Below are 26368 nucleotides of genomic sequence, written 5' to 3'. Positions count from 1 at the left end.
CATTTTTAGCAGACATGACATTATTAGTGTGTAGGCATTACTATAATAAATTTTTTTATAATTTTGATATACTTGAAATCTTCTTACAGTACCATAAAGAAGTTGTTCGTTTGATGTCTGGAGAGTTCAGACAGAAGATAGGAGACAAATACATAAGCTTTGCCCGGAAATGGATGAATTATGTCCTGACTAAATGTGAGAGTGGTAGAGGTACAAGACCCAGGTAATGTCCCAGAAGCATGCCTTCTGCATGAGTCGTCTAGGGTTGGTGGTATTTTGTTCCTGTATGGTATATGAAGTTTTGGAGCAGGTGGTGTAACAAGGAGGATTCTAAACTTGATAGTGATCAGCTTTTGTTGTTGTTGTTGTTGTTGTTTTACTGAATATATATACTTAGGCTGCATGCCTAAGTGGTGCACGCTGATAATCCCAGCAGCTCAGGAGGCTGAGGCAGGAGAATCGAGAGTTCAAAGCCAGCCTCAGCAACAGTGAGGCACTAAGCAACTCAGTGAGACCCTGTCTCTAAATAAAATACAAAATAGGGCTGGGGATGTGGCTCAGTGGTCTAGTGCCCCTGAGTTCAATCCCTGATTACCTACCCTACCCACAAAGAAAAGAAAATCTATACTTAGGAAACCTGTTAACTATTAGAAAACTTTTACTATAAACTTACTCAACACAGGCATTTGTATAAATATAAAACATGTATTTTGTTTAAAGAGTAATTTTCCAGTTATATTACTTTCCATTATCATGTAATATGAGACTGCTGTAGCATTTCCTTGGTGGGTTTGTGATTATTGAACATTTTCATGTGACAGGTGGGCAACTCAAGGATTTGATTTTCTGCAAGCCATTGAACCTGCCTTTATTTCAGCTCTGCCAGAAGATGACTTCTTGGTATGGAATATTCTATAATTTTCTTTCATTAAAAAACAAATTGAGGGGCTGTAGCTGTAGCTCAGTGGTAGAGTGCTTACCTAGCATGCGTGAGGCACTGGGTTTGATCCTTAGCACCACATAAAAAAATAAGTAAATAAAATAAAGGTATTCTTTTCATCTTCAACTACAAAGGAAAAAAATTAAAAAAAAAGAAAGAAGTCAATCACTCCCTATTCTCTTGTTTATGTGTTTTCATATATAAATATGGTTCTTGGAACACTCTAAATAGCATAGCAAGATCTTAAATGCTTTTATTTTTAATCACAATAGGGTTAAATTAAATCATTATCTGGTATCTAGTTGTTTGTAAACCCTGGTACTTCTAAAATATTAGTTTCTGCATTTTATAAACTGAGTAAGGATTAGCTATTTCACTTCAATGTAATGCTCGAGTTAAGTATTATCACTGTTCTGATAAATTCCATCAGATTTAAAATGTTTTTTAAAATGTGAATTTGTTTATTTTATCTTCCCAGTGATAGAGTTGGTTACATTTCATTTGTGTTTAATTTGTGATAAACCTATTTTTTTAAATTAATTAAAAATATTTATTCAAAGTAGCATGTCTCTTAAATATACTGGAATCCTAACTTGTACTGCCAATGTAATGCAGGCTCTGCTTGCCATCTCTTCTCTTTCCCATTTCCCTTTGGTTTCTAGAGCCTACAAGCCTTGATGAACGAATGCATCGGCCACGTCATAGGAAAGCCACACAGTCCTGTTACAGGTTTGTACCTTGGTAAGACAGCTGTTCCAGCATTTCTCCTGGAGCCTACTGGTTGGGATAAGAGCAGGTCATCTTGTGAGACGTTTTAAGAGTATTTAGGGAAATGACAGTGAAAGCGATAGAAATGAGGTATATATTTAGAGAATTCCACATTAATTGTTCTAAATCCCATAGGAAGATTAAAATATCAACACAAGGCTGTTTCCTGCTAGTCAGCAAGGTGAAAGTACCTTCTTTTTTAAAAAAAATATATCAATACTACCATTCTACTCTTCCTTTTAAAATCTTTGCTCATGGGGAGGAAAGATTGAAAAGGTCAAAAGACACTGCAGGTGGATGAATAACTTCTCTTCCCCTTTCCCTTATCTTTGGAAAAGAGTGGCAACCATTTTTCTCCACAAGTTTTCCTAGGAACCCATTTCCCCATTCCTTGGTAGTAAATTCTGATTTGTTTTTACTTTTTTTTTTTTTTTAAAGAATAAGTAATGTTATGGCACAGTATACATTACTTTAACTACAGTTTTCAATTATTGTTAGGCTAGATAGTTTTACAGTATATGTTGAAACTTTAAAAACAAAATATCAAGAAGAGACTAATAAGTATCATGTTATTCTTGATACAGTCTGAATAAAACAAAAGTGTATTTGCATGTAACAACCCAAAAGTGAAAACCCAAAACTTTTATACAATTTAAATCACACAAAAATAATTTATAAATGTAAATTTTTGAACATGAACTGAATTTTTTAAAGGGTACTTGCTAGCTTCAGAAAATTTAGTATAAGAACAAGTGTTAATCATTGATTGTTAAACTTTGAGATTCATTTATTTTATACAAACTCTTTCTACCAAGACTATTGTAAAAATGGGGATTATTTTTTGTAAGATTATTTGAGCTGTATACAAAGCCCACTGTGTTCCCATCAAACTGGCTTAAGCCTGTAATCATAAATAGAGTTTGATTTTCTGATCTCTTAAAATATTTTTCTAAGAATCCATATTCAGTAATTCAGTATACATATCTTCTTTAAAATATTTTATTGCGTAAGCAGTATTTTCTTTGTAAAGCAATTATAACAGAAAAAATATGTAGAAAAATGGAGAGGACATACATTAAGGAAAATTTTTGATGTAGGAAAAATTATAAAAGACAAGAAAAATACTCACATTGCCATAATGCAAAGGTGATCACCAGTAGTATTTGAGTCCATGATCTTTGAATATGCCTGTCACTTCAAACTGTTGGTGGGACAGTTAATAGTGCCTGCTGTAGGCTCAAGTTGTCCTTTGTCCCCTCAGCCACTATGGGATGGTAAAACTGAACTCAGAGTCAGATTGCCTGACAGCAAGTGACCTGGGCCTCATTTAACATCTTTGAGTCTCCCCTTGTAATGTGTAAAATGGGCTGCTAACAAGGAGTAAATAAGGTAATAATATTTTGTAAACACTCTAGTGTCCCGTACACAGTGAGAGTTGTCTTTTGGTTTTGTGTTCTTCTCTGACAAGGAAAATCAATGAAATTGAGCGCACATCAGCTGTCATGTTGCTGCTGCTGCTTGCTTTCTTCCTCTTGTGCTGTAAGCTGCACCTGATGACAGTAGCCTCATGTGCAGCCTTCTACGTTTTCTCTTTATTCATGCACCTGAACAGACACATTCCACCCTACCTTTCTCTGCTCACATAATCATACAAGCATCTATAGGGTTGTTTTCCTGCATTTATTGTATAAAAATGTGTTCATCTTGGATATTAATCTCTCCTTTTTTGCATCTGACAATGTAGAAATAATTCCATGTCAGCAGGTTTAGATCTAATTCATCTTCTTCTGGCCACACTGCAGACATCGTAGTTGTACTAAATTCTTTCACTACTCTATGGGCTTGTCTTTATTTTGGCCATGAAAACATCTCTATGATAAATATTGACCTCTAGTGAAATTTGAACATCTACTTTATATTTATTGGCCATTTGGGTTTTCTTCCCAATGAAATGTCAGTTTCACAACATTAAATAAATAAATAAACATCCTTACACTCTTAAAATAAATGTTTTGTTTCGTGTATGAAGAATATTAAACGTGTGTGTGCCTGCCTGCTCTTTTTAAAACAGAATGTCTATACCTTCATGGGAAAATGTTGTAGTGGTTCTTGATTAAGTACTTCCCAGTCTTTGCTGAATTAATGACATCATCCTTATCAAATTGTTTCTTTTTTCCTTTTTTAAAAAAATATTTGTTCTTAAGTTTTAGGTGGACATGATATCTTTATTTTATATTTATGTGGTGCTAAGGATCAAACGCAGTGCCTTGTGCGTGCTAGGCGAGCCTCCACCACTGCACAACCCAGCCCCGTTCTTTTTGTCCTTTTCACCTTTGTTACTTATTTGAGTTTCTTTTACTCGATATTGGAATAATTGAGATAAGGAACCAAACTCAGATTTCCTGGCTTTCTGCTAATAGTTGCTTGGTTTTTGTTCTGCAATTTTTACAAGGGAATTTTAGATCTCTCTGAGTTTGCTACCACTTCTCCTGTGTAATGTTATTAAAAGGAAGGAAACAAAACCATGAAGGAAGAAAGAGGATTCCCATTTCCGTTGAAATTATCAGTGTGAAGAGAAAATATGACATAGAAAAACAAAACTTGAAGGGTGAAATCAGATAGTTAAAAGTACAGGGCTGGGGATGTGCTCAGTGGTAGAGTGCTTGCCGAGCATGCACGAGGCCCCGAGTTCAGTCTCCAGCAGGGTTGAAGCAGGGTGAGTAGAACTGAGAGGAAAGTGTGAGGATGGACAGATTATAACACACGTCCATTCCTGTTTACATATAGTTGTTGGGAAAATGGAATGCTCAGCATTTTTATAATCACTAGATAAAATCTCTAAAGTTTTCTTTTTAAATTTTATCTGTATTTAACTTTTACTATAATATTTAAAAGAAAAAGAGAACATACTCTGGAAAAAAGAACAGTTAAATTATACTCCATCTACTTGGTTTGTCTTAAAGGAATCAAATAAAACTTCATGTACTCAAGAATGTGACAGTGACTCCCCCAGCGTAGGGCCTGTTGAAATATTTGCATGACCAGATCTTTTTAAGTGTAGATAGCATAGAGAATTACTTTATATTAGAGAAGTGCCACATTTTCATCTACCTCTAAAGTGAGTGTAATCATTTGTTTGTTCAGTATACATCTTTTAAAAATTGGTTTTGGTGAAAAAAATTTGTGTGTTTAATATAGCTTTTTTAACTTTTAAAAATGATATAATATTTGTAATTAAGTTTTTACTCTTGAATGGTTTTACTTTGGTCACTGACAAGATTAAGAGACATTCCCTCTACATTTAATAATTGCCTGGTGTGTCAGTTTTCTATTGACCACTTTAACAAATCGCATTTATTGCCATTTCCATTGGCAGCTATTCATCGCAACAGCCCCCGTCCTGTGAAGGTACCTCGATGCCATAGTGACCCTCCTAACCCACATCTAATTATCCCAACGCCAGAGGGATTCAGGTATTTGGTGTTCCTCCAGTCATTTCCTTTATGGCTTCTTCTCTGGTGTGCATGGCGATGCTCTGGAAACAACTGTTTGCTTGCCCTGAGAGCTAAATGTTTTTCTGTCTTCTCCATTTGCTCTTAAAAGCTCTTATTTGTGTTATCTTGAAGTCATACCACAGAGCCTTAGTTGCAAACAAGAAAGACATGCAAATTTAAAACAGGCCTGTACTTTAAAGATAACTGATTTTCTCAGCTTCTTTATAACCTCAAGCTACTAAGTGTATTCTGGCCTTGGAATAATTCTTTCTTTTTCTGTCTTTGAAAAATTACCTTAGGTAAACAAATTTAAGTTTGCGTAGCATAGTAAACATTTGGAAAACAGTACTGAACATCTCTGTAAAAGTGGAGAAAGCTGGAATGACCTTTCCGGTCTTGGCTAGTTATGAAGCAGCTGAGCACTGAAGTGAGTTCAGGAGCAAGTACATTCACAGGGATGTCCTTGAATGTGGTGGCATTTCTGCGTCTTGAGGTAGTGAGCATCCTGTCTCCCCTGCGTGGTCACTTTCATAAGTTAATTTCATTTGACAGGATTTGCTAAGTAAGGACCACATTATTTTTTAAAAAACCTTTGAAATTAGTCTTTTTTTCCCATACATGAATCTCAAACAGCATTTTGTATTTTTAAATATATTTCACTTCTCCTCATGTTTTATTTTTAATTGAAAGCCATTTGCAAGTCCATCCGCTTTCTCACCTGTGTTCCTGAAGCTTTTCTTCTCGTCTTAGCGCTCGGAGCGTGACTTCGGATGGGCGGAGCCATGGCAGCCCAGCTGCTGCTCCTGTTGCCGCCACTGCCACCACTACCACCGGCCGCCTGGCTCCCTGTGGTAGCGACTCTGTGCCACTCAAACCCATCAGCAGTGCCCCTGATACCAGGTAGTCTCATTCCATCAGCGCATGTGTCCTTGCCATCCCTCATGTGTCCTTCTACAGCGACCTTAGCTTTAGAGTACCTCATGGGAACCATGGGCTTCTTTCCTCTAGTACTTGAGTGGTGCTCAGGGTCTTTTGTGGTTGTCACAGTCCCAGACTCTGGCACCAGCCAGCCAGGTGGACCGTGTGCCTGATGCTGATGTTTCTTTGGATTCGGTATTAGCCAAAATGACCATAGAGGATCAGAGGGAAGAATCTGGGCACAGTAGAAGGGGACATGACACTGCCTTTCCCTGGTAGTCACAGCGTAGTACAGAGATGGCATCCTGTCAATGGCATTAGGCAATGAATTTTTTAAGAAGTATCAATTTCTGACCTAATTTCCTAATTTTAAATAATTGTTGATTAGAAATAGTTATACAAAAGTGGGAAAATGAGTTGATGGTGTTTGGAGAATAGATGATTATTGGAGAGAGCATTCAGATGTGGCAAGCTTCAGAAAAATTTAAGTCTCTTGCATTAGTCTTTTGTATAAGGAGGGACTCCCAGTCTCCTCCATTCTAGCTATTTCCTGGCAGAGGAGTTTATCAAGTTCTTGTGATTTATTTAATGAAGGACTCTGGGTCTCTGAATTCCTCTGCTATACTTGGGTAGAAAGACAGGATGCTGTCGATATCCCGTCTTCTGGTAAGGAAGGTGACGTACAAAACTATTTGGGTTGAGGGTGAGTTGACCAAGAGATGAAATGTAGTGGAACTCTACAGTCTTCAGCTCTTAGGGGAAAAAGATTCACATCATAGTTGGCAGATAGATGACTTATGACTTTAGGATTTAAAGCCTTTAAAAATGAAAAGTTTTTGAATTTTAACAAGTTTAAAATTTCTACAAATGTTTCCAGTCTTCTCATTAAATAATTAATGCTCCTAATTTTAGTAATAAATGTAACCTAAATAACCTAAAAATATAAGTGTTTTACAGCTTAAGCAGTCAACTCAAAAATTAACAATTAACATTGAACCAGATTCTCATTTATCCTCGTTTTGTTTTGAGCACTTTATGGTGCACACATGCTTCCATATCCCGTGGTGGCTGCTGAGACTGTTGTCTTTACAAATGCAGTGCAGAGTCAAGGCAGGTGAATCTGCACCAGACAGTGGCTGGGAATGTTGAGCAGACTGGTGCTGGCTCCCACACTCACTGCGTCTTCCTTCACAGGAGGCCTCTCCAGAACTGGAAAGAGAAAAGAATATTTCACTTTTTAAAAGTCAGTCTCAAAGTCTCCACAGAACTGAGGCTTAAGGCATTTATTTATATTTTACTATAGGAGTTAAATACGTGCAATTGGCCTTTCTGTGCATTCAGTCTTGATGGTTTGCATAAGCAGTTTTTTTTTTTGGCATGTCACAAATAATATTTCATAAGTATTTGTGTTCAGTTTTTATATATTTGGACAATTCTTAACATCCAAGAATTTTAATAGCATCATAATATGTTATCTTGAAATTCATTGTTTTTACAAATGAGCAAAGTTTGCTTTAGGATAGTATGTATGAGGGTAGTTAAAAGAGGAGACTCCCACTGCTCACTTTCACGGGGAGCCTCGGTGATCCTAGTGGTCCTGGGAGGTAGACCACAGAGCTGCTGTGGATTGGCTCACTGCTTCGGAGGTTCACCGGCCATAGGTGAGAGCCCAAGGCACAGCATGCCCCAAGTTTGTGAAGAGTGCCACGGGGAGGCAGTGACACTGATGACTTCAGCTCTCAGCCCACAGTGGGTAGCCTTTGCCTGTCTTAGAGAATCAGTAACCCAAATTGAATTTCACCTGACCTTGCAGTGTTTTAGGGCATTTTTCATTGATTTTGCCCTAACAAATACCTATTCTGGGCTTCACTTCTCATCATTGTGCATAAAACATGTTTTCGCTGTGGTGGATTTGCTGGAGCAGCTCCTGCTGATTCCCAGGAGCTGATTGTTAATTGTCTAGAGTTTTATAATGGTTATAACTCTGTGGAAATTGATAAATTCCACGGCCTACCTCCTACCCTCTCAGGTCCCACCCCACAGGTAGTTGTTAAACATTCCCAGATACACCACTAGGGAAAGTGTGTGTTCTTGCTTTTTACCTTTGCAAAATTCTCTGAAGGACTTGGGACCGACTTATTTTGCCTGTAGGAGTCAGGAAGGTAAAGGCGTTGGGTGACTCCTCCATGGTCTCAGACTGTGGCACTGCTGATAAGTGGATGTCTTCCTTCACTTCAGCACCTGTGGTTTTGAACTACATGGCAGAGAAATTGTCACCCTCTTTCTTTTTTAACAAATACTATACTAGGTTTGAAGATTTAAGGAAACATAAAAATGTATATATTTCATAATTTTCCCAATAGTCTGTGTTGTCAACTACTTAGTGTTTAATGAAAAGAGCATAAATGCTACCATACTTCATTATATCATTCACTTAAAAATACACATCCAGTAACCTTTTTAATCAACTAATGCCATATTTATTTTGGATTCTTTAATTTTTGTATTGCAGTTTTAACACTTCCTTTATAATTAATCCTGGTTTTTACTCCTTATGGGTTCATTCTGGTTGCTGAATATTACTCTGGTTACTTTGTTCTGGAAAAGCAACTAATTATCTTTGTTCTATTTAATATATTAAGCTTCCTGCTCTTGTACTTTTGCTTTGCTAATACTGCTTGAGAAGAAAGCATTAGGTATTCCCTTCCATTTTCTTACCATTTAGAGGTTTGGAATCTTTTGAACTATGTAATAATTATAGTACATTAAGAATGGTTGAGTAAATAAATATAATTTAATGGAAACCTTGAACATTAGCTATATTAGCCATATTTTTACCTTACTTGGGCTTAAACTAGGGAGCTTCCCATGCCTGTCAGTCATACTTAAGTTAACCCATCTTATGTCCTGTGTTAATGTAAAACGGGACATTATGCAGGCAGGAACTGTGGGTCTGGCCTGCTGTTTGTGGAGGGATAATAGTGGAGCTCTCTTTGGCTCCAGAATTTTCCTCACAGCCTGTAAGGGGACCTTTTCTCAGTGACAGCTCTGTTCTTTTGGGTGGCAGTTCTTGTGGGACTGTCCTGTGCATTGTCCTTTGCCCACTAGATGCCAACTGTACTCTCCCATGACAGTCCAGCGTGTCTCCAGACACTGCATTGTCCTTTGGGGGGCAACATTTTCCCCATTTGAGAATCAAGGCTCCAGAAGAATCTCACAGATCTTTCATTTTAAGTTCCATTGAATTGATAGTTCAATTGTTTAAAAAAATATTAAAACAGGGGTTCCAGCGTCCCTGAAAATGATCGACTGGCTTCCATAGCTGCTGAATTGCAGTTTAGGTCTCTGAGTCGTCACTCAAGCCCCACAGAGGAGCGAGACGGTAAGTGTTTAAAGGTGTCAACCACATTCTCTACCTGCCTAGTGATTTGTCTCAGTCAGTACCTATTGTTAGCACCTCTAAAGAGGAAGAAAGGGTCAGGAGCATTAGGCTCTATGAGAAGATTGGTGCTCAACACCCTGACTTTTATATAGATGCCTCTATTTAGCTGGCTTTGCATATTCTGAGACTACTTTTTGGTTTTTTTTTCTTTTTTAATCAGTATTGCTGATATTTTAATTGTTGGGTACTCCTATTCACTTTAAAAAATATCAAAGTGATACTGCACTTGTTGATGATAACACTGAAATTTTATTCCAATGCAGCCCTCAGTGTCTCTGCCCAGCAACATGTTGCTATTCCTATTGCATCAGGACAGGGTTTCCAAAACCAGCCTCTTGAATGGAGTCCCCAGGAATGCAGGACCCATATAGTGTTCTTTTCTGTTATTTATAGGAAGTAGTAAAAAAACCTGATAGCAACTTATGAGTTTGGTACAATTTTCTAGAATTGATTATAGAAATAGTTTCTGGCACCCACATCAAGCACATTAGGAATTGATCATCAGAAAGGATGGCCAGAGAGTAACCATGGCCACTCACTGTTTCAGTCTTCCCTCAAGTATATTTATTTTATAAATCTTTAAATTGTGTTAAAAAAAAATACTTTTTGCAGAACCAGCATATCCAAGAGGTGATTCAAGTGGGTCAACAAGAAGAAGTTGGGAACTTCGGACACTTATTAGCCAGACCAAAGGTAAAAGAAGGACATTGAACTTAAAAATGTTTTCTAAGAGTGAGATGATTAGTTCCAATTTAAAATTGTCTTAGCTTCCTGTGGGCACCAAGGCACATGCCTATAATCCCAGTGACTTGGAAGGCTAACCAAGAGGATCACCAAGAGGCTAACCAAGAGGATCAAGGCCAGCCTGGACAACTTAGTGAGATCCTATTTCAAAAATTTTTTTTAAAGGTGGGATTGGGGGAAGGACATGTGGCTCAGTGGTGCCCTGTGGTTCAATCCCCAGTACGGAAAAAAAAAAAAAAAATTGTTTTAACTTCTGAATTATTGGACCTTTTACATTAATATTTTGTGATCTCATTTATACTTCTGACATCAGTTCCCATTGTTAATTGTTTGTGGATATGTCTTATTTAGCAAATTACAAGCTTTTTATATTCTTAAGCAGCTTAGTATAATTAGGTGTTTATATTGAAAAGTTGAGGGAAAAAAACTGAAATGAAGTAGGTGATCAATCGGTATTAATCAGAATGTGAATAGCAGAAAATTCACTGTCAAGCATTTTATGATCAACAGAATGCTTTCATGTATTTTTTGTCACAGCTGTCTTGAGCATTATACAGAATAGATGTTTCTCCCATTTCATAAATGATAACAGATTCTGAAAGACCTCATAATTTGGCCAAGGTAGTAAATGATACAGCTGGGATTAGAATACACTTCTGTCTTTAAGGCCAGAGCTCTCCCCAGCACAGCACCCCTTTGAACTATGTATGACCAATCAGAAGAGTATTTGTCCCCAGGACCTATAGAGGTTAGGAAGGAGGAGACTGAATTGACTTTTTTTTTCCTTTTTTTTTTTTGTGGTGCTGGGGATTGAACCAAGGTCCTTAGAATTCGAGGCAAGCACTCTACCAACTGAGCTATATCCCCAGCCCTGACCTGACTCTTGAGGGAAGACAAGTCTATAACAAAGCAAGAGGCAAAATACAGAGAAAAACATACCTTGAGGCTTGAGAGCTGCAGAATGGTCCAGTGGGACCAGACTGACAGGTTTGGATGTAAATGCAGGTGAAATCGGAGGGGTGAGGTCTTTAGTGATCTAAGAGGTGGTGGGCAGCTCTCAAAGACTCTTGAGCAGCTGGTATATTTGGTTAAAGGGGGGACGGGATTAGAAAACACTATGCAATAGATTACCCTGCTAGCCTGAATTGGGGAGATCAGTTAGAATGCCCGTTCAAGTGATTCAGTATTAATAATATTTATTGGACTAAGGTGGGCTTCAAAAAGGGAATGGCAGTAGGAAAAAGCTTTGGTGCCATATTTGACAGGCCTGGTGACAGATTACGTGTATGTCTAGGATTTAGGTAGGGGAGACATCCTAGGCTTGATCCTGATGCAGGGTCTGTTCATGTCTCCCCCAGAGTCCAGATCTTTGCTGTGCTTTTCAAAACAATTTATGGCAAAGTAAACTTGGGAACCACTGGGACTGTTCCCCTTGGGAGAGCTACTATAATTCATATTTACATATTCAAGACTAAGAAATCTTGAAAGGGGAAAGTAAACAGCAATTTGGTGTGTTCCATAAATCTTTCAGTCTCACAGATCTGGAGCATGTGGTAGGAGAAGAAAAGAGGAAGGGCTAAAACAAAAAGACCTAGAAAAGTGAAACTGGGTCTCAATTCTGCAGGACCTTGAATCCTGTTTGAAGGAACTTAGATTTTTGGTTAGCAGATAATGGGGAACTGAAATATAAACTGATGTAGGAAAGTAACTTGGTAAGTTTTCCTGTTTGCTAAGGTGCTGGCCAGCAGGAGGGTGGGCTGGAGATGTACTTCTAACAAGCATGGGGTTTATTTAGTGTGTCTTGTCATGGAGTGACACTCTCTGCAGGCCTTCCATTCACCTGCTGTTATCTGAGTATGACGACATGCTGATGTCTGTTGCTCCATTGTCATTGGTATTTACTGGAAATTGACTTGGTTATAGTGACTAGGACGGATGAGTTTGTGGGTCTCTCTGCAGATTCTGCTTCTAAACAAGGACCCATAGAAGCTATCCAGAAATCAGTCCGATTGTTTGAAGAAAAGCGGTATCGAGAAATGAGGAGAAAAAATATCATTGGTCAAGTTTGTGATACCCCTAAATCCTATGATAATGTCATGCATGTTGGCTTGAGGAAGGTGACCTTCAAATGGCAAAGAGGAAACAAAATTGGTAAGGAAAATAAGGAAGGTGGAGTGAAAATAGTCTCTGTTCAATGTGTCCATCTGTCAGGTAATTAACTCTGAGGGGCAGACACAGTTGTGAAAGAGGACTCCAGGCCTCAGGGAACTTGGGTAGTACCTGGCACAGTCAAGTGCTTTACAGAGTTTGTCATTCTCCATCTAATTCAGCTGTAAATCCCTATGGTTTGACATCCCAGAGGGGACACAAGAGAATACCTGCCCCCATGCTCCTGGCCCTTGTAGCAGTCAGGTTAAACGGGGCCTGTGTGCTCCTGACCACTAGCTTCCACCCCCAGCACAGATCTCCTTGTGAGGCATGAGAGCTCAGAAGTGTGAGCCACTCATCATTTGTCTGATGTCTCTTTGGAAGTTTCCTGAAGCCAGTTTTTCTCTATTTAAAAATATTTACAGAGAGGACACATTGATGTCTGAGACTTCACTTATTAGGGGACATTCAAAACTATTTTGAGTTTTGCAGTAAGCAGACTCTAGTGAACATAATTGTAGATATATAAACATACATCCAGAAGTAATGGACAACATGATTGTAAACTTCAGAGACTAAACCTGTCTGTATTAACTAGACGAGCAGCCTGTTTGTGTTGTTCGCAGGAGAAGGACAATATGGGAAGGTTTACACCTGCATCAGTGTGGACACGGGGGAGCTGATGGCCATGAAGGAGGTGAGTCAGTTGGCTCAGTGGGGCCCTTGAGTTGGATTGCTCAGCATGAGAGAGTAAAGACAAGCTTCTCCTGCTCACAGCTGACAAGTGCTATCCATGGCAAGGTGTGTAGGCCTGAGGCCCATGTCTTAGCATTGAGACAGTCAGGACCAACGCGACAGCTGAGCTAACATAATGACGTGGGGTATAAAGGTGCTGAAGATTCCAGTGAGGATGGGGAGAGAGTATGTCAAGACCACGCAGGTCTGAGAAGTGCCGCAGGAGGAGAAAGACCTGATGCAGGGAGCTGGGGAGAAGGTGACATTTGTGAGGAGCGTCACACATGGGTGGTGTTTTGACAGCTGGAGGTGGATTGACAAGAGTAGGGGAAGCCCAGAGAACAGCCTGAGGGAGGGAGGGAAAAGCTTGTTGCCGACGGAGGGGCCCTGTCATGGCTGGGAAGGTGGGTGGGCTGAGGGTGAGATGGGAGGTTTGACCCGAAGGGTCCCAGCCACTTTGCCCTCGTGCTGGCCCCTGGCTCTCCTCTTTCGAACTTGGTTGTAAACCTTTTTTCCTTTTGTGTTAAATTTTTAATTGAAAAATTATAACTGTGCATATTGATGGGATAGGGTGATGTTTTGATACCTGTGGGTAATGGGGAATGAGTAAATGAAGCTTCCTCATCGTGTTTTTTTTTTTTTTTTTTTTGTAATTTGAAACTTGCTGTCCTGGCAGTTTTATTGATTGTACTCACCTTTTCAACCATATGGATGAACATGGAGGACATTGCACCAAGTGGAATAATACACGAGGCACAGAAACACAGTACTGCATGGTCCACCTGTGACATCTAGAGCCGTAAACTTCATACGGGCAGAATCAGATTTGATTTTTCTGTATTGCCCCAAAGCTAAACACCAGTGATAGCTTGCTCATGGATATTTAATGTTTTGGGTGGTTATATTCACAGTTGTAACAGTAATTCTAGCTGCTATATCTTCACTTATTCAAACAGAAGCATTCTTAATTTTCTTGAACAACAAAGGAAAGAAAATCTGTAAGTTGAGTCATATAGAAAAGGACCATATGCCAGTGGGCCTGGACAATGAAAGTGTCAAAGAGACACCTTTACAGACCTCGTTGCTTAGGACATTCCTGATTCTTGTTTGTGATGGTGTTGATAGTTATCAGCAATTTTCCTTTCACAGATTCGATTTCAACCAAATGACCATAAAACCATCAAGGAGACTGCAGACGAATTGAAGATATTTGAGGGCATCAAGCACCCCAATCTGGTTCGGTACTTTGGTGTGGAGCTGCACAGAGTAAGCCACCTTGAGTCACACTGCTTTGTGTGAGGAGTCAGTGAGGGTGCACGATGGAGTCCTGTTCTACATCACAGGTCTTCTCATTTCAGAGCACAGTAAATTTGCCTAATTATCAGGAAATCTCCATGACTTACATCATTTCTGCCTTCTCTCTGAAACTAGAGGAGTTCCTCCTAAAATGTAAGTTGTAGACTGTAGTCATCAACCTGACATTACAAAGCACTGAAACCCGTCCTGCCAGTCAGAAGGTCCTTCTGAAGCACCCCTCCACGTGACATGTGCCTGCTTTCCATTCACAGTACATCTTTTAAGTGATACTTGTCTCTGCTGTTCAGGAAACTGTAAAATGACAGAAAATTAAAACCTTACGTTCATTTCCCTGGGTTTAGAGATGCACGTGTCGGGGAAGAGAGGATAACTTGGAGTGTCTTGGTGCAGAGCCAAAGCTGCCAGGGAGAGTTGAGTGTTGATCATTTCTGATGTTTTCACAAGTATGTCTACGTTGGAAAAGGATGTGTTTCAGTACTTAATAGTATCTAGGAAGGCCTTGTGACTCCCTGTGTGAGATTATATGGCAGACTTGATCTTGGAGGATTATAGAAGTGCATCCCCTGTGGTTTGGAGGAGGCTTTCTTACCCTGATGAGCTCTGTTAGACACATCTTCTGCACAGCGCACTCAGTGCTTGGGATGGCCAGTGTGGCGCATCACTAAGAAGAAGAGTGATTCTGGAGCACGGCCTAGGTGGTTTTCCAGACTGTTCACACTGTAAGGAACACCACAGTCAGGGCTTCATCTTATTCCTCCTGTAGGAAGAAATGTACATCTTCATGGAGTACTGTGACGAGGGCACATTAGAAGAGGTGTCAAGACTGGGGCTCCAGGAGCATGTCATCAGGCTGTATTCAAAGCAGATCACCATCGCCATCAACGTCCTCCATGAGCATGGCATAGTTCACCGTGACATTAAAGGTAATCCCTACGTGCACCCGGTGTCCACATAGTAGATGCTCTGGAGATGCTCACTCCCATCCTCTCCTACACAGTATGTGTATTTCCACATAGATAGATCTTTACTTTAACAAACACCACATTGAGAAGTGATGCAAAACCACGTCTCCATCCCTGAGAAGAGTCTGTAGCTTCTTATCTGTTTGTTAGAGAAATCTGCTTCTCCAAAAGGAAGTTTCATGAGCTGATTTGACATAGCCTGTATGTTTACTACATATTTGTTAACAAAGCAACCTTTCTATTTCTAGTGTATAAAATGATAGTAAATCAGAAATAGCTTTGTAAGTCAATGTACAGTTATGTCTTTGGAGGTAAGAACAGGGTTTATTTATACCAACCTCCAAATTAAAGTCCTGTTAAAGGTTAATTCGGTCATGCTGATTGGTTAGAAGTGCATTTCACTCTGGCACAAGGGGAATAGCGATCCTTTCATCTCAGATCTGTTAGTGTGGCCGTTTGTACTTAACCACACTGTGCCCCTGACTTTTTTTTTTTTTTTTTTTTTTGAAGTCTAGGAGCTAATTAAAGCAGGAGAATATTTTTTTCTCTCATTAGCACTAAAGAGTTCCATCTGTCATGTTGTCTGAGTTTAACCTAAACACACTTACTTGAGAGTTTGTGTGACTTCTGACCAGAGACCAGATGCAGTCTGCTGGACTACTTCGGATCCCACCAGAATTTGATGCATCTGAGCATAGGAGTTTTTCATGCTCACAGCATGGCTCACCCTAAGTCACCGAGCATTCCCAAGTCTTGCTGGCTGCCTGCCTCTCCACCACATGGCTTTGCTGTGGGGATTATTCTGGGCCTTTGCTTAGTTGGCCCTGTATCAGCCCCTGGCATTGCCTATTTTAGTTGTTCAGAAATCTTACACTTGGTGCACTGTCATGTCTTGGGCGTAAAGAGAATTGCCCAAGTCCTTGACTCAGTTCAGCACACCGGTGTCCTTATCTAATGCCTTATAGTTCAGCATGGCTAACGCCGAGTACATGTGCAGGATTGCAGAATCACCACTCTAGTCCACTGTGGGGACCTGAACCTTGGGAGGACTCGAGTGTTGAGGATGACTGTTAGACTACCTCTCATCACATGACTGCTTACCAGTTTGGGCGTCTTTGTGTCGATTTTTGTTTAGGAGTACCATAGACACATGCTAGAGATGTGTGACTTAGTTGGAGCAATAATATCTCGTAGCCTATAGTAAAAGGCCAAGCTGCATGGAGAGGTGAGCAGTAACCCCAAGTTCCAATTATAAGTTGGTATGAGTTAGGCTTGTATATTGCTTGTAGAAATATTGGAAAATTACAGAACACTGTTTTCAGTCATATTCTAAAACATATCCTGAGGTGGCCTCAGCCACACCTCTGAAGAACCACAGCTTGTGTGCTGGTCTTTCTACGTGTCTCTTCTTTTTGTGGAGGCTGTTAATTGCATCCAACTCTAATGTTCAGGAGCTGTCACAGACATTTGTGTTTTATAATAATTTCTCAAGTATTCTGTGAGTTTTTAGTGTTAGAATCTATGCATCTTTCATTTCCAAATTTATTGGTCAGAGCTAGCTATCCTGATGTTAAATTTTGTTGCTTTGTATTATTAACATTTGTGAATAAGCACCACATCTTTTTATAATTGCACGTTGTAAGTAAAACTCCATAATCTTTATATTAGTTAGTTTATACATAGTTTCTTGTAGTTTAGATTACCACCTTAACATGCAGGTGCCCATATTGTGTTTCAGAGGCTGATTAGTGACTGCTTATTTCTTGTTAGGTGCCAATATCTTCCTTACCTCATCTGGACTCATCAAATTGGGAGATTTTGGATGCTCAGTAAAGCTTAAAAACAATGCCCAGACCATGCCTGGTGAAGTGAATAGCACACTGGGGACAGCAGGTATGGGCCAGAGGGGCTGGTCTGCACTCATTAAGTGCTGTGGGCATGGCTCCTGGGTTTCCCTTCACCCTTCCTAGTCAGCACAGACCTACAGGGTGGGAGCAGGTTTCAGGTCATGAGGAGGACCCTCCCCCACATGCTCGGGCTTCTCCTGGAGGGCAGCTGACTGAGTAATGATCTTAACTACCCTGGGAGGATAGCTGCTTTTTCTTCTCAGAAAGACTCTTGTGTTGTTTATAGTGTTACTAAAACTATTTTAGTTGAAACTGTATTTTGATTGTTTAATATCATAAAATTTTGTATCCTCCTGTGCAAATTCAATTTCCTGTTTTCAATGTGAATACAATTTATTTGAAAATTTGCACATTCAGAAGTTGTCTGTTAAAACAGAATTCTGTCCCTAAAAAGTCTATTCAACAAATGATTCAAAATACCTGTTTTCAGTTTCAGCATTGACATAATTCAGGAAAATAATATAGAAATATTAATTTATTGCTCGGCACTCTTAATACATAGTATTGTGTTTATAATTTATTACAATCACCATATCTGTGACTTTTAGCATACATGGCACCTGAAGTCATTACCCGTGCTAAAGGAGAAGGCCACGGACGTGCAGCAGACATCTGGAGTCTGGGCTGCGTTGTCATAGAGATGGTGACAGGCAAGGTAAGCAGAACCTGTACCTGGAGGAGGAGCTTCAGGAGGGCACTGTACAGGGATGGGGCAGTAGTTGTGGTTTATTATTGGTTATAAATTCTATGGACACATTTTCTGCCAGAAAACACAATTAGAGATAAAAATGTGACCTATCAAAAGACAGAATAATGTTGAGGAAAAAGACAAACTAGGAAACAAGTGTTTATAAGATATATGCTATAGAGAACACTTAACAAGTGAATTTAAAGAAAGCATAAAGAAGCAAGCAGTTACAAAAAGAAACATGAAATTGAAATTTAGGTCCATGCGAAACCTGCACATTAGTACTTACAGTAACTTTATTCATAAATGCCAAATGTTGGAAGCAACCAAGATGTCCTTCAGTGGATAAATGGGTAAACAGACTGTTACATCCCCACAGTGGGATATTATTCAGAGATCTTTAAAAATGTGCTATGAATCCTTAGAAGATAGAGGAACCTTAGTTACATCTGGCCAAGTGAAGAAAGATGGTAATCTGAAAAGGCTGCTTACTGTATGATTCCATCTGTGTGACATTCTGCAAGAGGTAGAACTGTAAACATCAAGAACATCAGTGGTTGAAGCACACGGACATGGAGGACAGGTATTTTCAGGGTTGCAAAACCATTGTGTGGGATGGTGGTGATGGATACATGCCATTGTGCATGTGCCCAAACACACAGACTCCACAGCACAGAGTGTGAGTCCTGATGTGAACTATGGACTTTGATGAACAATAATTCGTGGACGTTGGCCTATCAGTTGTGACAAATAGACCACACGAATGCAAGATGTGGATAACAGGAAACTGGAGGGGTGGGGAATTGGGTGAGAACTTCGTATTTTCCGAGGGAGTTTTCTGTAAACTTAAATTACTCTGGAAAAAATAAGCCTGTTAATTAAAAAAAAGAAAGAAAGAAACATGAAATGTTGAGCTTCATCAGAATTACATATTTAAAAGTGGAATTTTATTTTTTACTTAGCACATGAGTGACATTTTAAAAGATAGAATACTTGCTTTTGGGGTATAAGGAAATTGACATATATTGTGGTCAAAAATGCAGATTACTCAGGGAAACAGTATCTGTCAGAATTAAATTGCATACCCTCAAATCAAGAAATTTTTCCTTCTGAAAATTTAGCTTCTGATGAAGATACTACTGAGGAGTAATTATAAAAATGTATAGTATAGACATGTACACAAGAGTGTCTGGCTGTCTAGCATCACTTGCACAGAAGAAACACTAGCAAGCTCTTAAGTGTTCTTAGGAAACTAGTTAAATCATTATCCAGCTATACTTGCAGCTCTGGAAAAAGAACACACCTTGCAAGTGCTCAGCAAATATTTGCTGATGTTACCTCTGATAGCGTTAAGGAAGATAGCCACAGTGTCCACATTATTTTAGTCAAGCCACACAAGCACATCAAGAGTACATGTTGGAATGACCAATCAATAGCACATAAATTAGAATGGTATAATAACTTGGTTCCTTCCCCTGTGAACCTCATTTTTTTCTCATCATGGTAAAATAAGCTTTGCCCACACAGAGTTTTTATTATTCAACCAGGGAGCATATTAAATCCCTGTGAGAGAAATGTTGAGTTTTGTATGTTTTAGTGACTTTTGCATCATTTTACATATTACATCTTTGAGTTATGTGACAGTGGCTTCTAAATTATGCTGGACTAACAGAATATCCCAAATGACCTGGGCAAACTGTGCTGTCCGCCTGCGTTTAGACGAGGTTCCATTGGACGGTCACACCTGTTCCTGTACGTACCGTCCCCAGCTTCTGTCGAGTTCTAGTGAGAGAGCCGAATGCTTAACGGGGATCAGGTGGCCTCAAGGCCTGAAATATTTTCTGTTTGGTCTTTTGAGTAAAAGTTTGCTAACTTCAAATATAGATACCAATTTTAAGATGCCTAAGATTGAGTATTTGCATTTTATATGGCCATGTAATATTAAAATCTGACGTTTTTCCCCTTCTTTGTAGAGGCCTTGGCATGAATATGAACACAATTTTCAGATTATGTATAAAGTGGGAATGGGACATAAGCCCCCGATTCCTGAAAGATTAAGCCCTGAGGGAAAGGACTTTCTCTCTCACTGCCTGGAAAGTGACCCGAAGATGAGGTGGACGGCCAGCCAGCTCCTCGACCATTCTTTTGTCAAGGTCAGATCACTGATCATTATCTTCATGTTTAAATATTTAAGTTCAGTTTTGCATCTGGCATGTAAGGAAATTTAGAAACTTAAATTTTAAAATAACTGTATCTAAAATGGAAAGGAACTAAATGTGTTCTCATGTGAGGGAATTTAATGTTGTTTTTTTTTTTTAATTTGAAAAATGTTTATTGAGGTTCTTGGTCTATTTTGGCGGCACATATTTAGGTACACCTGGGACAGTTAAATAGGATTTTACATGGAACTAGCTCCAAGATTGGTTTCCACTGCAGTGAATGGATAGTCTGTGGCGTCAGGGACAGGTTGGTTAGGACAGCCTGATGTGAGACCTGTGGTGGTGGTGTGTGGCCTACTGAGCAGGAGAATTAGAGCATTGGGTGATCTCAGTTGTTATTTTCTCTAGAAAGAAAGGCTGATAACCTAGCCTATTAGAGAGGGTTTGGCCAGGTCAGGAATCAAGGCAGGGTGTGGCAGCCTGCATGAAGAGGCATGAAGGCTGAGTCCAGAGGGAGAACCGATAAGGAGCCAGCACAGGTGAGGAAAATGGGGTATGGAAAAGGGCAAGAGATGGCCTGGAAAAGGAGCAGTGCAGCTTGAAGGCATGCCAGTTTTATTGTAAATGTAACATGATTAAATAACTTTTTGGAAAGATCACTCTGAAGATAAGAAACTAGTTAGGAATCTGCTGATACAGCTGAAGGATTGAGGATGGGCAATTAGCAAACTATCCACCATGTTTAAGAGTAGCATGGCCTTGACTAAGGATCTGGTATGGTGTGAAATGTGAAGGGGGAACTTGGGGAGGAGTCTAGGGTGGCCCAGCTTTCTGGCTGTCAGCAGTTCATGGAAACTACCTTCACCACTGTAAAGGGCAACTGGCTAAGGGGCGGGCCAGGGGCATGATGGTTTCCCCTCCAGTAAGTTAAATTCACAGCAAGTTTGGAACATTCGCTTGTGGATTTCAGATGAGCATTTGGATGTTAGGTCTGGCACTCCAAAAGAAACTGGGCTGTGATAGAGATTTGGGAGACAGAAGTGTTGCTGGGGTGTGTGTCAGAACAGTGAGAACGAGGAGACTGGAACCCCGGAGAGCAGCACCACAGGGCTCTGTGAGGCACTCCCACTGCCGGAGAGAACCGGGAAGGAGCGGGGGTGTGGAACAGGCATCTGGGCTAGCTGTGGGGCCTTAGGGACTAGTCATCGGGAATAGTTATTTCTTACAGAATATGTAAATAATGGATCAACATTGACCCAAGATTAGACATGTTTGAAAAAGTAACTTCAGTTCTCAGTTCCCAGGCTCTCCCTGAGAGAGGACACTCAGCACTGTCCCTAAGCATTTCCTTTCTTGTGCCTCTCCCCCTGTGTCCAGCAGGGTGCTGGCACCAGGGTGGTGGACCGGCCTTTACTGTCAGTCTCGGCTCAGGCGAGCTTGCTTGTGTGCCTGCACCTGCCTGGGCTCAGCTCTCTCCTGCTTCCTCACAGGTTTGCACAGATGAAGAGTGAAGCTCACCAGCCCGTGGCCTGGTAGTTGTGGACTTGGAGAACCCCTTGGTCACTACTGTATGTAATATTTACATAAGACTGCTGAGAAGCAGTGTTCGCCTTTCAACCTTCCAACTGAAGACTGCACAGGTGACAGGCGTCGCTGCTCCCGCTGCTCCTGTTTGTCTGACGTGGCACAGGGCCTCCTGAGTGACAGTGTCCATGAGGTTAAAGAAGCTGCATGTTAAGTGCCATTACTACTGTACACGGACCACCGCCTCTGTCTCCTGTTTCTCCCGTGGTGGAGAACCATGACATCAGTGTAGTGTTTTCACCCTTCTGGGTTCAAAAGAAGTTGTGGTGTTATCAGGTGTCCCGGACCTTGTTCTGATCTCCTTTTGTTGAGTGCACTGACTGTGAAACCTTTTTGTTGTTGGCAAGCCGCAGGTTTGTTATGCAAAAGGCTGATTAATGAAATTTAAGAAAAAGGTTCTTTTTTCAATAAATGGTTTATTTTAGGAAAGCTAAGTCACACTGTCTTTTAATGGTTCACAGCTTAAGAGCCAGCAGTCAGGAGAGGGGCCTGGCATTTTCCTCAGCAGAAGGAGCACAGCCAGTGTGTTCAGCTGGACACTGGCTAGGTGTTCCTTAGGGACTGGTGTCTCCTTGCTGACCAGCAGAGGACATAGTGAAGCAACACTGATGGTATGAGGTAGCCCTTCTTAATCATATCCTACTAACCAGCAATTACAACCGAAGCTCAAGCCTAGTTACCACATGTCAGGCTCAGTTTATTTTTAAACCAAGATGTAGAGGTGTTAGGTCGTCGGTGAAAATACTGCCAGACGAGGAGAACGCATCTACATTCAGAGTGTAAACTGAATTTCAACAGTGAACCTTCTCAAAAAGCCTAGCCTTATGTCATTGTTGGTATTCTTTACTTCATTTTGCTATTAAATTTTTTTTTAAAGATTGACCTTAAAGATTCCCAAAATCTTTTCAGGTCCTTGACTTGCTCCTTCCACGCAGCAGCTACACTAGGCTGGCCACTCCTCCAGCATGTTTTCTGTTCCCTCCCTCCAGGGCGGTGGGTCTTTTCAGCCAAGAAATTAACATCCAGAGGATTATAAAACAATTAGAATTTTGTCTAAAAGTTTTTTTAATATTCTTTTGAGCAGCAATTTACATAACCTTATAACTTATTAATTTGAAGGGTATAATTCAATGGTTTTTAATGCAGTTATATAGTTGTACAATCACTATCCTAATCTGATTTTTGAGCATTTCCATCACCTCAGAAAGAGACCACATGTCCACTTGCATCACTTGCCATTCTTGCCTAACCTAAGGTCACTACTCAGCTATTTCCTGCCTCAGTATACTGGCCTCGTCCAGACAATTCTTGTAATTAGTACCTTACAATATGTTGCCTTTGTGTCTTTCTTCTTTCACATAGCTCACTTCTGAATTTATTCACATTGTAGCATGGATCCATACTTCATTCCTTTTTATTGATGATTGCTGTTCCATGGAGACGTGTAATACTTTATTTATCCATTTACTAGTCAGTGGGCATTTGGGTTGCTTCTGCTTTTTGAAATATTCCCATACACAGTCTTTGTGTGGACATGTCTCCTGGGAGTAGAACAGCATGCTGGGTTGCCTGGTAAGTCCATGCTCATCATTCTCACTGGCAGCATCTGAGGGTTCCAGCTTCTCCTGTTGGGTAATTGCTGTTCTATTGAGTATGAAATAGTGTTGCATTGTGGTCTTGATTTGCTTTTTCCTAATGATGGTGAAACCTTTTCATGTGCTTGTTTGACCATTCATACAACTTCTTTGGTGGAATGTCTACTCAGATTTTTTTGTCCCATTTTGAAATTAGCATTTTTTTTTTTTTTTTTGGTCACTTGTTGAGTGGTAAGTGTCTTCTATCAATTCTGGCTGCAAGTTCTTTACTGGATATGTGATTTGTAGGTGTTTTTTTCCCCTGCAGTAATTACTTGTTTTTTTATTTTCTTAATGGGTTCCTTTTTGAAGCACAGAAGTTTTTAATTTTTTTAAAGTTCCATTTACCAATTTGTTCTTTATTGCTTGTACTCTTGATGTCATATCTAAGAAATCATTGCCTTATCTAAGGTCACAAAGACACCTTTATTTTCTCTTAAGAGTTTTATAGTTTTAGCTCTTAATAAAGCCTATTGTCTATTTTTAGTTAATTCATCCTTTGGCATGTGGGTCTTTGCATAACCCAGCATCATTTGTTGAAGACTGTTCTTTCTCCATTGAATTGATTTTACATCTTGTTGGAAATCAGTTCACCATAGATGTAAAATGTACATCTGGACTCTCAATTCTGTTCTATTGATCTGTATGTCTATCTTAGGTAGATGTCTCCCAGTCTTGATTACTGTAGCTTTGGAGCAAGTTTTTAAAATGGAAACTGTGAGTCCTGAAACTTCTTTCTTCTTTATTCAAAACAATTTTGACTATTCTGAGTTTTTGCATTTTCATATAAATTTTAGGATTAGTGTGTCAATTTTTGCAAAACAAGCAAAAAACCCAGCTGGGATTTTGATAGGGATTCTGTCAAACCTATGATACTATTTGAGGAGTATTGTTATCTTAATTTTAAGTCTTCTAATCCACAAACAGCATCTCTCTCCATTTATTTAGGTACTTAATTTCTTTTAGCAATGCTTTGTAATTTTCAGTGTACAACTCTCAAACTTATGTTCATTCCTAAGTGTTGTATTCTTTTTTATGTTATCGTGAATGAAAATATTTCTTAATTTTACATTAAGATGTTTGTTGTTAGTATGTATACGTACAGTTGATTTCTAATACTGATCTTTGACCCTGTGGCTCTGCTGAACTCACTAAGTAGTCCTGCTAGCTGTCCTGTGGACTCCGGAGCGTCCTCTGCATCTGAAGTTGTGGTGCTCATAAATAAGGGCAGTCTCGCTTCTTCCTTTCACAAGAGGCTTCTCTTTTCAACTCTGCCTGGCCATGCTGGCTGACCTTCCAGTGCACCATGGAGTGACAGTGGTGAGAATGGACATTCTTGTCCTGCTTTTCATCTTAAGTAGAAATTAGTCACTAGGATCTTCACTGATGCCCTTTCTCCATTTGAGGACATTTCCTTCTCTTCCTGGTTCATTGAGAACTTTTGTAATGGTCAGATGTTAGACTTTGCCAAATGTTCTTTCTTCATGTATGGAGATTATCATGTAGATTTGTCCTCAGTTTGGTTGATAAAGTGTATTGACTGATTTGTGGCTTAAGCCCTAGTCGATCCCTGCATGAGCTCCCTCTGTGTGCTGTGCCTGGGTTGGCTTGGCTTCAGTGCTGCAGGAAGAAGGCCCGGCTCTGCAGTTTTCATTTCTTGCGATGCCTTGTCTGGCTCTCATGTTGATGTTGGCTTCTAACAGTGAACTGGGAAGTTTCCTCCTCTTTTTCACCAGGAGATGGTGGAAGATTGATATTGCTCACCAAACTTCTTTACATATTTGGTAGAATTCACTAGTGAAACCAGCTGGACATAGATTTCCCTGGGGGGGGGGCGCGGAGATTTTAAACTATTAATTCACTCTGTGTACTTCTTAAAGGTCTCTACTTCCTTTCATTGGTATCAGTAATTTCAGTCTTTCTAGGAATATATCCATTTTAACCAAGTTACCTGATGATTACCAGTTGTTTGTAGTATCTCCAGTAACATTTTTAATTTCTATAAAGCCAGTAGTGGTGTCTACTTGTAGTCCTGAGTTTAGTAATTTGTTGCTTCTCTCTCCTTGGCTAAATAAAGGTTTGTTGATCTTTCTAAAGATTTGACTTCTGGTGTCAGTAGTATTCTCAGTCTATTTTTCTGGATTCCATAGCTTTTTCTTGTACTGATATTTATGTTTCCCTTCCTTTTGCATGCTTTGGGTTTAGTTTACTGTAGCTTTAGAGCAAGTTTTCAAAATGGGAAGTGTGAGTCCTTAAACTTTGTTTAAGAGTTTTGGCCAGAGTTTGCCAGCCTTTGAACTAGAGCATTAAAGAAAATTAGAAAACAGTATCTCTTTCCTAGCCTAGTGGAGCTTACATAAAAGACCACTGTCATTCAGAAGCAGACCCCTCTGCAAGCCCATGCATAAAGCTACATTTGTACACTAGAGTAGGAGGTGGTGCCAGAGGTGAGGCAGCCACAACAAGACTGTCCTCTCTGTGGGCTCATACCGGCTGCCGAAGGTAGGACTTAGACTTGTATAGGGACTCCTGATGGAAGTGAGATTGTTTCCCAGGGATGCAACAGCATTAAGGTCCATGGAGTTCCTTTGTATTTATAGACTCTGTTTGGGTTTTAAATGCCGGTGCAGAAGTCCGAAACAGGACCAGGAAGCGTTTCAGCTTGACATTTGAGTGCATTTCTGCATATGGGAGTGTGCACCTGTCCTTGAAGGCCTGACCTTGTTTTCTTGTTTAGAGGAGGATCAGTGTACCAAATGGATCAGTTTATTTGTTTACTGACAGTGTGTCGAAGCAGGTAACTCTCTTCTCAATGTGAGTGTCCAAAGTCACCATCTGGCTGATCCCTCAGTATTCTGGTGTAAACTGCCACGACGTGCTGCTTGGAGTGTTTGCCACTTCGTCCCTCCATGGAGCCTCCTAGCCTTG

At 40.0% G+C, this 26368-nt stretch overlaps 1 protein-coding gene across 4 annotated transcripts in view; it reads left to right on the top strand.

The window, feature by feature from the left end:
• The window catches only part of Map3k4 (mitogen-activated protein kinase kinase kinase 4), a 106971-nt gene extending 84345 nt beyond the window's left edge, over window positions 1-22626 (top strand). Inside the window, exons 13-27 of one of the 4 annotated variants that reach the window (XM_026393139.2) lie at window positions 90-223; window positions 822-900; window positions 1603-1681; window positions 5085-5181; window positions 5953-6102; window positions 9402-9502; window positions 10175-10255; window positions 12266-12457; window positions 13081-13151; window positions 14339-14455; window positions 15270-15429; window positions 17239-17361; window positions 17924-18030; window positions 20037-20216; window positions 21713-22626. In XM_026393139.2, the coding sequence (XP_026248924.1) occupies window positions 90-223; window positions 822-900; window positions 1603-1681; window positions 5085-5181; window positions 5953-6102; window positions 9402-9502; window positions 10175-10255; window positions 12266-12457; window positions 13081-13151; window positions 14339-14455; window positions 15270-15429; window positions 17239-17361; window positions 17924-18030; window positions 20037-20216; window positions 21713-21733 (1692 nt within the window). In that variant the 3' untranslated portion in view covers window positions 21734-22626. The remainder of the gene's footprint in view (window positions 1-89; window positions 224-821; window positions 901-1602; window positions 1682-5084; window positions 5182-5952; window positions 6103-9401; window positions 9503-10174; window positions 10256-12265; window positions 12458-13080; window positions 13152-14338; window positions 14456-15269; window positions 15430-17238; window positions 17362-17923; window positions 18031-20036; window positions 20217-21712) is intronic. The other 3 variants (XM_026393140.2, XM_026393141.2, XM_026393142.2) reach the window with 3 other exon arrangements.
• The last annotated feature ends 3742 nt before the right edge of the window (window positions 22627-26368 follow it).

The sequence above is a fragment of the Urocitellus parryii genome, chromosome 8 (genome assembly GCF_045843805.1).
Source record: "Urocitellus parryii isolate mUroPar1 chromosome 8, mUroPar1.hap1, whole genome shotgun sequence".
NCBI classification, from domain to species: Eukaryota; Metazoa; Chordata; class Mammalia; order Rodentia; family Sciuridae; genus Urocitellus; species Urocitellus parryii.
This window is presented reverse-complemented; position numbering and strand designations above follow the sequence as displayed.